This window comes from Ylistrum balloti, unplaced genomic scaffold (assembly GCF_031769215.1).
Source record: "Ylistrum balloti isolate Yb309-2 unplaced genomic scaffold, AGI_CSIRO_Ybal_v1 Utg369988, whole genome shotgun sequence".
NCBI classification, from domain to species: domain Eukaryota; kingdom Metazoa; phylum Mollusca; class Bivalvia; order Pectinida; family Pectinidae; genus Ylistrum; species Ylistrum balloti.
Window position 1 is genome coordinate 1,094,343 of NW_026782072.1, and position 12,333 is coordinate 1,106,675.

Here is a 12,333-nt window from a genome sequence, read left to right on the forward strand (position 1 = left end):
ATGGCTGAAGCAGGTACGTTTCTAATGACGCGTCTACGCAGCTTGTTATTTTGTAGTGAAATAGCAGGATAGTTTGATGAAACAAATGATTTATTAGCAGATATACGCGTAAGAATAAAAAGCCAAAGTGTGAAGAAGTTTCCATTGCATATAAAATCGTTTAATTTCTAAACTGTTGCATCAACATATCTGAATCATTCGCATGTATTCGGTCATGTGTATGCATGTCGTTATATTAGGATACAATAGTATATGGTTTATGAATACAATGTCTCTATAGACATATCGTTACTAGAATAATGTGTATTTTAAAATTTACAAAATGTATTAAGTTCTATTTCGAAGACCTCTTTGTAACTGGCTAAACAAATATATGCCAAACAATCAAAATACTGGAAGATACCAGTAAACTCAAGCCCGGTCTTACATCTGCAGGTAAATGGGAAGGGAACTGGTTGATGCGTTTTCACCCAGATAAATGTATTGTCCTGATAGTTCTAAACCGACGGCAAAGCAGATTTGCATCGAAGTCTCAGCTTCACATGGACATACCCTTAAATTGCAGACTTGGAAAAAAATACCAAGGCATCACTATATACAATCCAACCTTAAACGGGACAAACAGATTCATACCATAACTGAAATTTAAAAAAAATTCTACATGGAAATTAAATCTACTAGGAAATTTAATCTACTAAAGCCAATCAATCTTTAGACTTAATATGGCGAAGTCTAAAGACCAATTCTCTGTGAGGGAAAAAAATGACTTCATACTCTCTGTTAGTCCGAAACTCGAATATTGTCATTCCAAACATTCAAAATTTCTAAATGTAAAGGTGTATTTCCTCACCTCAAATATGGATGCTGCTTGCTTATTTTAAGGAATTGCCTCTTTATGGGTTAGGCATCAGTATTTTAGTTGTCACCTGGATTATCATGAGAACTGATGACACAAACAATTATTTTTGTTTGTGTGTGTGTTTTTTTTTGTTTTTTTGTTTTGTTTTGTTGGTAATGATTCATCATAAAAAAGTGCTGTGAAAAGACAATTAAAATTTTGCTTTTTAAAAATTTTAGATGATGTTCCTCCACTGGAGGATATGTCGGAAATGTTACACCAAGTTGAGCAACTAAGGGAACAAAGAGAAAAGAAAAAAAAGAACCCTCAGCACAATGGAACATCACACACACAGGTTTTTATTTCACTTGCTTATTTTGACTAGCCCTCTCCTGGTATTTTCATTTATTACAAAATAGTATTTTTTTGGGCGACACCACTCGCCACTCTTTTAGGTGTGAAACTCTTTACAGTAAGACTAATTAATCAGTTTGAATGTGCTTGTAATCACTGTTTAGCCATGACTACACAAGTTTTCCGTGTAATTCTCAATCAGTAATATTAGCCAACCATTTTTACCAAACTTCACAAATGTGCAATCCTTTCAAATAGTTGTGAGCATGATACAATACAGTGTGTGCATGATGTATGCACTATGTGCATTCAAAGGTTTTGGTGTATTGTGCATTACCACAACTACATTAGTAAAAACACCTGTTTTATTTTGACAGAATGGATCAAATGTAAACATAACAGAAGTAAAACAACACAGCAACAAAACCACAGCTGTTTCTGAACAGAAAGACAAAGCTGCAGCGAAATCAGGGGGAGAAAATAAAGGGGGATTTGGTGGAATGAGAAAAGGCTTTCTTTTTGGTGGAACTTCATCTAAGTCAACGCCAAAAAAAAGTACAGCAGTTAACAAAAAGGAAACAAAAACAGACTCGGATGATTTAACATTTATAAAAAAGGATGAGAAGGAATCATCAGCACAGTTTCAGTTTCCAGAAGTAGAGAAGGCAATGAGTCAAACATCTAGTCTTCTAGACAATAAAGGTAATATATGTAAGTGATGTCATATTCAATATAACACAAAGCTTGAAAATATATTCTGATGAAATGTTGGTAATAGACATTTTATGGTTTGAAATAGAGTTAAAAACTTAATTATTCTTGATCAAGATTTATTTCCATTAAGGATTTCACTTAAGTCATTAATATGTTTCATTATACAGGTGAAATATAATAAAAAAATGAAATTTCCAAACTATTTAATTAGTTTTGTAAACTCTTGACACATTTTTTCTAAAAAACATAAAAATGGGTGATTTACTGTGATATTGTCCTCTACAGAGAGGGTGACAGTGGTATCAGTCTGATGTTGTGTTCTATAAAGTTGGTAAGCTGGTATACTTAATTTATGTCCTATGATTTGTATCCTGATCTACAGAGTGGGTAACTGACGAACTATTGGAGAACGTCCAGAAGAATGAACGCCTTACACGAAGCCTCCAGGACCCAGCATTTGCTCGTGCTTTGGCAGAATTCCAGACCAACCCTCAAGCTGCTGCTATAAAATATCAGAACAATCCAGAATTCCAGGAAACTTTTAAAGACTTTTGTGGATTAATGGGTGTGTATTTGTTTCAATCTTATTTTTGTTTATTGAAGTAATTTGAAATATTGAATAATCATGAACAGTATTTGTACACTATTTGTGAAGGGCAGATATTATCTGTTTAGGGCAGGCAGGTGTGGGTAGGGCAGACAGGGTGTATGTAGGGCAGGCAGGTGTGTGTAGAACAGGCAGGGTGTGGGTAGGGCAGACAGGGTGTATGTAGGGCGGGCAGGTGTATGTAGGGCGGGCAGGGTGTGGATAGGGCAGGCAGGGTGTGGATAGGGCAGACAGGGTGTATGTAGGGCGGGCAGGTGTGTGTAGAACAGGCAGGGTGTGGGTAGGGCAGACAGGGTGTGTGTAGAACAGGCATGGTGTGGGTAGGGCAGACAGGGTGTGTGTAGAACAGGCAAGGTGTGGGTAGGACAGGCAGGGTGTATGTAGGACAGACAGGCTGTGCATATGACAGGCAGGGTGTGTGTAGGACAGACAGGGTATATGTAGGACAGACAGGATATGTGTAGAAGAGGAAATGTATGTAGGGCAGATATGATATATGAAGAACAGACAGGGTGTCATTTTATCAGATTTACGCAATAACCAAAACTTCAATAATGTATGTAAGAAGAGAAATAAAATGATCAATATACTGATATATCATTTAGGAACAAGCTTCACTGTTGTTAAAATCACAGATGTAACAGATTTGAGATATTAAATTGGTATAAAAGTATCCATGAAAATTTACATCTTCTATAAAATTATTGCAGGTAACCATTTTAGCAAAATGGGAGAAAATTCACCCACTGTACCAAACCCGCCACCTAAGGTCCAGGAGATTCACACTAAAACTCCTGGAGGTGGAGCTGACCTGTCAGTTAGAAGTTCTACTAACCCAAATCAACCAACAGCTGCTGATGAGAAAAAAATGCAAGAGATATTATCCAATCCTGAAACACGTGAGATCCTGATGGATCCATGGATACAGAAGTTGTTTGAGAAAATGAGGTTTGATCCTGTCAGTGGACAAAGGTATTAACTTAATTGTCTTTACTTTGTTTATAACCAGTCTCATATGAAAAATGGAAATGGTGCCCTAACACTACCTCTCAGATTAAATTTTAAAGAAAATAAGCTAATGATAAAAAATTACAAAGGGCTCAATGCTTTTATGGCAAGTGATTAAGTAAGGGATTATTGATTGGTACTAGATAACTTTGTATGTGTAAGCAAACATGTTCCAAAGCAAAAGTCATATGTGTTCTATGATTGACTGAAAGAAAGGAATGTAGTGGAAATTTTTTCCATGACTTACTGGAAGATACTCCTCATGAATGTAGCGGACACTGTTCCTATGACTTACTGGAAGATACTCCTAATGAATGTAGCAGAAACTTTTCCCATGACTTACTGGAAGATACTCCTCATGAATGTAGCGGACACTGTTCCTATGACTTACTGGAAGATACTCCTAATGAATGTAGCAGAAACTTTTCCCATGACTTACTGGAAGATACTCCTAATGAATGTAGTGTAAACATTTCCCATGACTTACTGGAAGATACTCCTAATGAATGTAGTGTAAACATTTCCTATGACTTACTGGAAGATACTCCTAATGAATGTAGCAGAAACTTTTTCCATGACAGTTACTTCAATCATTGAACTTTTGACCACTAACACATTACTTATCAAGTGTTACTCTTATTGTGTGATGGTGTTTTATTCATCCAAGTAAACAGAAGCTATAATGTAGAGACTGGTTTTCTATTTGTCACAGAATACATATGAACATTGATAGGAACATGTTTCACCACATACGTTGTCTTTGTAGTACTGTTTGTAGGAGATATCTAGGTAACACGTGTGTATAATGACTTTTTAGGTTATATAGGTCTGATATACTGTAACTGATCTTTATGTCATACAATATCTAGACTTTGTGAACTTTTTTATATCAGTGTAACAGTCAGTCCGCTTGCCATCAGAAAGTGCTTTCATGGACAATATTGACCAGCATTCTTCTTACATGTTAGCGATTGGCTCATTTAATCAGCTTAGTGAAAATTATCATATAATATATGACTTTATCTTCTCCAACTAGTGGAGTATTGTGGAGTTTGATAACCGATTATACTCCTTTTTGATCTATTCGGTTAAATAAACTTTTTCGTATTCAATTTATGTTCTTTTCTATCTGTTTATTTAACTACTTTTGATTTGTTTAATGGAGTGAATTATTTTTACATCTGATTAATTCCCTTTCCAATCTATTTAATGGAGTAAACTAATTGAGAGCTGATTCATTTTCTTTTTGATCAAGAAAAGAAATAGAAATTTCTATCCAGTGGGATGACACACTACCTAATTTCTTCTTGCAGGAAAGAATGACTTTCTGATTTTTTTCTTCAGGAAAACATTTAATTAATGGGAAAATCTGAGACATTATTTGGGAAATGGGACCTGTGAATTGTTAACAGAATGTAGCTATTTTTAAAATGAGTACAAATATAAATGATTTTTCTACAGGTTTCTTCAAGAGGCTGACAGAGACAAACAGGAAAAGATTCAGAAGCTTGTTAATGCAGGATTACTGCAGTTCCAAAGGTGATAGTATAGGATGGTTACTTTCAAGTGCAATCTCCAACACCTATTGACTGGCTCCAGGTTCACTCACTTTAAGAGGTCTGTGCCATCACTGTCCGAACATCATTGTATTGGCCGCAGCAGATGAAACATTCCACACTGAGGAAGTGTAACTGACATATTTGTTTATCAATATGCAGTTGGATATCTGTAGGTACTAACTCACTATAAAAGGCCAATTTATACAGCATTTCTATTCCATATTAATGTTATGACTGTGACTGGTTTTGCCAGTTCCGCCTTGCCAGTTTTCTAGCCCCTAAGAACAATTTAATCATATGATCAGGGTACCAGTTTGAAGGTATTTTAGGGGCTAGAAAACATTGTAAATTTGCTAACACGAACTGTAACTGTGGAAACCAGATGTCAAGAAATAAACATATAAAACCATGTAGATCAAATCACATGGCATGATAAGAGTGGTGACATTACAGTATGGTAAGGTCAATGTACATCAGTGAGAGTATGATTACGTCAGCTGATATAATATATCTAAACCAATGGAAAACATTGTTACATCAGCTGACAGAATAATTAAGATGTATGCCAACCAACACGAAAAGTTTATTTTTGCCCATCCTTGGCTTGTAGTAAACCATGCAAGTGATAAAGTGTTATACCTAATCCAACTCATTGCTGCAAAGCTCAATATGTGTATTTAAGAAAAACTAATATCAATACAACATATGGCGGAAACTGACACACTTTTCTTGTCACAGAAATGTATAATGTATCGAATGAAGGTGAGTGGCACAAAGCCAGTCCCTACCAAGTTTACAATCATATATCATATTAATGTAGACCTGATCCCATTGCTCAAAACAAAATGGTGCCTGATGATGTTTTATGTGCGATATTGGGTACAGGGATGTTTATATTTAGGTCAGTGATCAACCATGTAACATTACATCATGATCCATAACTGGCGAATCTGTTCGGTAAATAATAAAAAGTATTCTACCTACTTAACCTTGTGAAGCTGGTCGATGTTGAGTACACTTCTACCCACCATGTTTTAGTTATCACATGATAGGTTAACATACATTACCCTCCTGAACCATTTGGTCCATGGGTTTCTGGTTGAAAATGAATAAATATATTTTGATTACACTGTTATGATGTTTTACTTTTAAAAATGCAATAAACATACTCCTGTATATAAGGAATCTTAAATGAGTCATCATTTCATGTAAGATCATATGAAACAAGTCTTCAGAGTTTCTATATTTGCAAACCTAGGTGAGTTTCATGACATTTCATACAAACTGAAAAGAAAAATTTTATCACATTACTCAGAGAAGACACCTTTTTGATAGATTTTAAATTGAAAGTATGGGGGATAAAATTTAAGGCAGCAGTCATTTTGTTGCCATTTTCAATTCAAAACATATCGTGGTTGTCCATATTATGACATCATAGTCAATTTCTATCTTGTGCAGCCACCGAGAAACACTTCAAGGTGTTTTACATAGTAATATATGTAATAAAAACTATTACTAAGGTGAATACACTGAATTACATGTGGAATATGTGATAAATGCATGTATGGTGTGATATAAAGAGGAATGAACATTGTTGTAAAACTGAAATGATCCAAGGAAATACTTATTTCTTTGTACATTCATATTTTCTATAGTGAGTGGTGAAGTAAGCATGTTGTAATGGATTGGCTACTCTGGTTGATCTAGGAATTACCTAGCCTCCTTCAGGATTCAGTCTACACTTACTTAATGTCAAGGCTGTCATTGTTAGTCTTATAAACTTGAGATGAAATCTGATTGGTAAAGGTTGGAATTTAAACATTTTCTTTTCCTTCAAATGATAAGAAGTTGACAAAATAATGAATATTTTACCTTGATGGACAGAAATGAATCTAGTTCATTCTGGACAGAATGTTCCTTCGAATTACAATGAACAAACATCCTTTTCTTTATCTTTTTAAAATCTCTAGTTATATATTTCACTTTGAAATAAACAAAAGTTTAAAATGTTGAAAAGTATAGAAATAGGAAAAAGACCATAAAAACAAAAACAGAAACCCAACAAATGTTGACACATAAAGAACCTTTATTAGATGGTGAAGGAAATTCAACAATAAAGTCACTTCAGTGATGTACAATAGAGTATTGCTAAAATTTTCACATAAACTTTAACCAATGAAAAAATAAATTAAACCTACATTTGTTATCATTTTTGTACTCAAATGGATGTCTGGGCTTCCATAGAAAATTAGTTTTTAAAATTGAACCATATTAAGGTTTTTCCTGAATAAGTGAAAGCGAAATTGCTAATTATCACCACATCAATCATTGATGGCATATCCTATACAGAATATGGTGGCTTTCTGTGTAACATATCCTTCGTGTACGTCTATATACAGCTGTCATTGACACCTAGCACCACACCTGTGGGGTTGTTGTGATAAGTAATAATACTTTCCTGTATTTACCTGTATTGTATTTCATCTTCTGTATTACCAGGATCGTCACAATGACATTGCTGAGACATACTTACTTCATTTTATGTTAGGGAGAGTTTGTGCCACTTAGCGTCGATTGTAACGAAGTTGTCCATGTACTTAATTCATAACGAATTGGGCAACATAATTCCATTATTTGCTCGTGTGAATTGAGATAATGGTTGTGATCCACTTTAAGAAGCAACAAAGTAAACACCTATGTGTCAGCAGAATCTAATAATTCAAAATAAGGGCAAATATTAACAAAAATCGATTGACATGGGACCGTTGAAAATGTACATAGAAAGTAAGACCATGAGCACCTGGTAAACAAAGGTAATTTTTAAGATTTATCAAAAAATGAATAAAAAAATGAATTCCGTAGCTACCTGGTCATGGCGAAATTATTTCAAGTTTATCCGAGTAATTTACATCTATCTTTCGCCACAGGGTTACGTATGTGAAAAACCACAAGATTCTTTCTCCAAGGATGTTTCATGAGCGTGTGTAGTTATACGATCTCATGATGGATGGTAAATAGTGGGCGTCACTGTGATCTAGATCATAATTAATATTGCAATGCAAACTGTTATAACTTTAAATTGAGAAGTGAGTTATTATGGACAATTCTGTAATTCTGATGTTGAAAAGATGTGTCGACAGATTAAAAAAAATGATTATATTGTCAAGGACATACCAGCTGACTCCACAACACTCAGTCGTGCATGCAATCTTATTTGGACGAACGCTTTTGACTTACGAGGACGATGTGCAAAAGGAAACTAGTGTTTGTATAATTAAGGTTTCAAACTGTCCGACATGATCAAATGTCACCAACAGAAACGAAGTCAGAATACCCTCCATTCGTGCATAGGTCTGGTATTGGTCACGATTCTAGGTAACATTACACAAGATTTCAATTTATTGGCGTGTGTGATAAGGAAAGTAAGTGGACGTGACCGGATAAAACGGAACTGACTTGTCCAATGTATTTTAGGAACATCATCATTCTCACTTCTCTCGCCCGTCACTTTATCCTTTGTAAGTCTGAGGGATCGAGACGACAGCATCATCCGCCCAGGTAAAATGACACGTGATCATTGCTGATTCTTTCTCCTGGGAGTAGAGTACCAATCAGCTTGGTCACCACCTAGACAGCTACTGATGCTGGAATCAATACAGATTCTGTACAGGAGTACTGGGTTAGTAATCAGAAAGGATACCAACATTTTGCACTCTATAGGCTTTTCACCACCAGCCAACTGGAGGTAAAGGTATGTTTATACGCTCTGAACTTTTTATATTAACAACAGTTATAGTCGGGTTCCATGTCATTCTTAAATACATTTAACTGATTAACTTATTTTCATGTTTATATCTATATAGTGAAGAGAGTGATTTACTTGCTTTTATTCTACACGACAAAGATGGCTAAATACATATCTGGGGTAGGGATCACTTTCGTTATTACATGCAATTGGAATTTTAGTTATTATTTCTATTGTTGTTTAGCGACTTTTTCTGCTGTTAATCTCAGAAACTACGACGGGGATTCTCACACAATTGGTTGCGTACCTTTTGAAAATTATTTTTTCGTTCCAACTTCCCACAAATAATTTTTGTTTTGCCTGATTAAGAACAATAAAACACGACTGAAGGAGCTCTAGCAAGGAAGCGCTCATCTTAAAGTCAAGAGGGTAGACTTTTCACAAAAAATGCCCAAATCTTGTTTAGTATGTAGGTATACTGTAATTTTACAAACTTTTAAAAAAGGTCCTGATGGGTTGTAGGGGTTCGGATGACTTCCGCTACTGCTCGCAATTACAACTCCAGTTATGCTTTGTGTTTTTGATAGTTTGGAATTTCTCGAGCAAGAAGCACTTTTAATGATAACATCGCTGGCAAAAGTCAGTCGTGTCAGACACAGCCGTATCATGTAAATCTGCTCATTATTTTAATACTTGTTAAATGGTTTGAGCTCTCGTAATACGATATATCGGTCAGTAATAGGTTAACACCATTTTTTGTATACAAGCACCTGCTGGGTCGTAACTACGTCATACAGATTTGTTGTCGTGATGTCTGCATTGTCATAAACGCTACTGAACAAAAGTATCATACTGTGGTACATTATACTATTTGTTTCGGTCTGAAAGCAAGATTTCACACCAAAGCTGAGGACTAGACTATTAATTACCGGGAGGCGTACCAATTTGTTATCGTATAATGAACAGATAGTTAAGATAGAGACTAGAGGTATACTAACAAATGATACAAATCTGCTTTCTCGCCATTAATTCACCAAGCAAACCTTATTTACTGCTAGACGTCATACATATTTGCTTTTATATTGGCGCGAGCAAGTGGAATATTAATGTCATAGATAAAACAGACAGGACATTTTTCTTGATGGTAGAGAAGAGATATTGTGACTTATATGTTTTTATGACTTTTCTATTGACTGATAAGATGACCGACAATAAGGTTGATACAGAAATTGAGACTGAAATGTCTGTACTCTGATGTTGTATTTGTAAATACCTAATAAATGTTAAGTCTCTGGTCTATATCCCGAAATGTCTGTACTCTGATGTTGTATCTCTGGTCTATATCCCGAAATGTCTGTACTCTGATGTTTTATTTGTACATACCTAGTGAATGTTAGGTCTCTGGTCTATATCCCGAAATGTCTGTACTCTGATGTTTTATTTGTACATACCTAGTGAATGTTAAGTCTCTGGTCTATATCCCGAAATGTCTGTACTCTGATGTTGTATCTCTGGTCTATATCCCGAAATGTCTGTACTCTGATGTTGTATCTCTGGTCTATATCCCGAAATGTCTGTACTCTGATGTTGTATCTCTGGTCTATATCCCGAAATGTCTGTACTCTGATGTTGTATCTCTGGTCTATATCCCGAAATGTCTGTACTCTGATGTTGTATCTCTGGTCTATATCCCGAAATGTCTGTACTCTGGTGTTTTATTTGTACATACCTAGTGAATGTTAAGTCTCTGGTCTATATCCCGAAATGTCTGTACTCTGATGTTGTATCTCTGGTCTATATCCCGAAATGTCTGTACTCTGATGTTGTATCTCTGGTCTATATCCCGAAATGTCTGTACTCTGATGTTGTATATCTGGTCTATATCCCGAAATGTCTGTACTCTGATGTTGTATTTGTACATACCTAGTGAATGTTAAGTCTCGGGTCTATATCCCAGTATTGTCCCTATCGAATGAGACAGTTATGTTTGGGACATTACCTTTTCTTTCTAAAAGACTTTTTTATGTATGAAACTGTTTCTGTTTTGGACTTTTGGCACATGTGAGGAAAGCTTCGCGTTCTGTTCCAACGCCTTTGTCACTATTTACTGTTTAAAGCTTGGCAATGGTGAGGTGTAACGACCTGTTTGTTCGTCTTCCGTGTAATGTGACCGTGTGTTGGCATTACTTCCTCCACCACCACACCACCACATCACGGATTCTTCCATGACCCCTCCCACCCGACACCGGCACTCAACACATGTACTCACCTCACATACATAGACAGGCCGGCCTCAGATGACCAGGACTGTTGAAAAGATGCTAAGCGATGTGAAGATTAAGTAAAGTAATTAAGTGACTATAATACACTTCCTACTATCCTTTACTACTTATACAATGGTGAAATGTAATTAGAGGTCATACAGAAATGTAATTACCGTCCATCACCAAGCCAGTATGTTCATTTCAAGTTGTATACAGAATACATAGGTCGGTATCATGACAATGGGCTTATGCTAGTTTTGATTACAAAAAACTACTGTTAGGTATAAAAGTTAGACAAAAAGATACATTCCACATTTTTTTTCTAAATGTAATCTGATTTTAAGTAGCAGACCTTAATACCATTGACCACGATAGGCTGACAAGTCACGACAGATACTCTCGACAGACTGTTGTAGGATAACGTAGAGTTACCATGTTAACAGGGAAAAAGACAACAGTGTATTATTTACAGAATGACCAGGAAGCGAAAATTGGATAACACTAATGAAGAAGGTAACAGAGAGGACAATGCCACCGCGGATTAGCTCAGACTCTGATACAGTAATATCCTTGTAAACGTAGTATTAATTCATTACACAAACGTAGAAGGTCAAGGTACATCTCCAGGAAACAGCTGATGTAGTTTCTTAAATTTAGTAATTAGCACTACTCAAATTCAAAAGTTGTATTTAAGGTAATGTTAATTTGTCAGTGCATAAGGTAAATGTATAGTTCCAAGGCACTAAATAGAGGGTAAATGTTTAACTCCGAGACACTAAATAGAGGGTAAATGTATAACTCCGTGACACTAAATAGAGGGTAAATGTATTAATCCGAGGCACTAAATAGAGGGTAAATGTTTAACTCCGAGACACTAAATAGAGGGTAAATGTATGACTCCGTGACACTAAATAGTAAATGTATTAATCCTAGACACTAAATAGAAGGTAAGTGTGTAACTCCTAGACACTAAATAGAGGGTAATTGTATAACTCCTAGACACTAAATAGAGGGTAAATGTATAACTCCGAGACACTAAATAGAAGGTAAATGTATAACTCCGAGACACTAAATAGAGGGTAAATGTTTAACTCCGAGACACTAAATAGAGGGTAAATATATAACTCCTATAGACACTAAATAGAGGGTAAATGTATAACTCCTAGACATTAAATAGAGGGTAAATGTATAACTCCGAGACACTAAATAGAGGGTAAATATATAACTCCTATAGACACTAAATA

The 12,333-nt window shown here is 35.5% G+C and overlaps 1 protein-coding gene across 1 annotated transcript; it reads left to right on the top strand.

Annotated features, from left to right (window-relative positions):
* LOC132547893 (uncharacterized) lies at positions 1 to 6,146 on the top strand. The gene is made up of 6 exons (XM_060211698.1): positions 1 to 13; positions 1,078 to 1,193; positions 1,570 to 1,894; positions 2,289 to 2,471; positions 3,224 to 3,485; positions 4,983 to 6,146. Exons 1-6 carry the CDS (start codon positions 1 to 3, stop codon positions 5,062 to 5,064), a joined length of 981 nt encoding a protein of 326 aa, XP_060067681.1. The 3' UTR covers positions 5,065 to 6,146.
* The last annotated feature ends 6,187 nt before the right edge of the window (positions 6,147 to 12,333 follow it).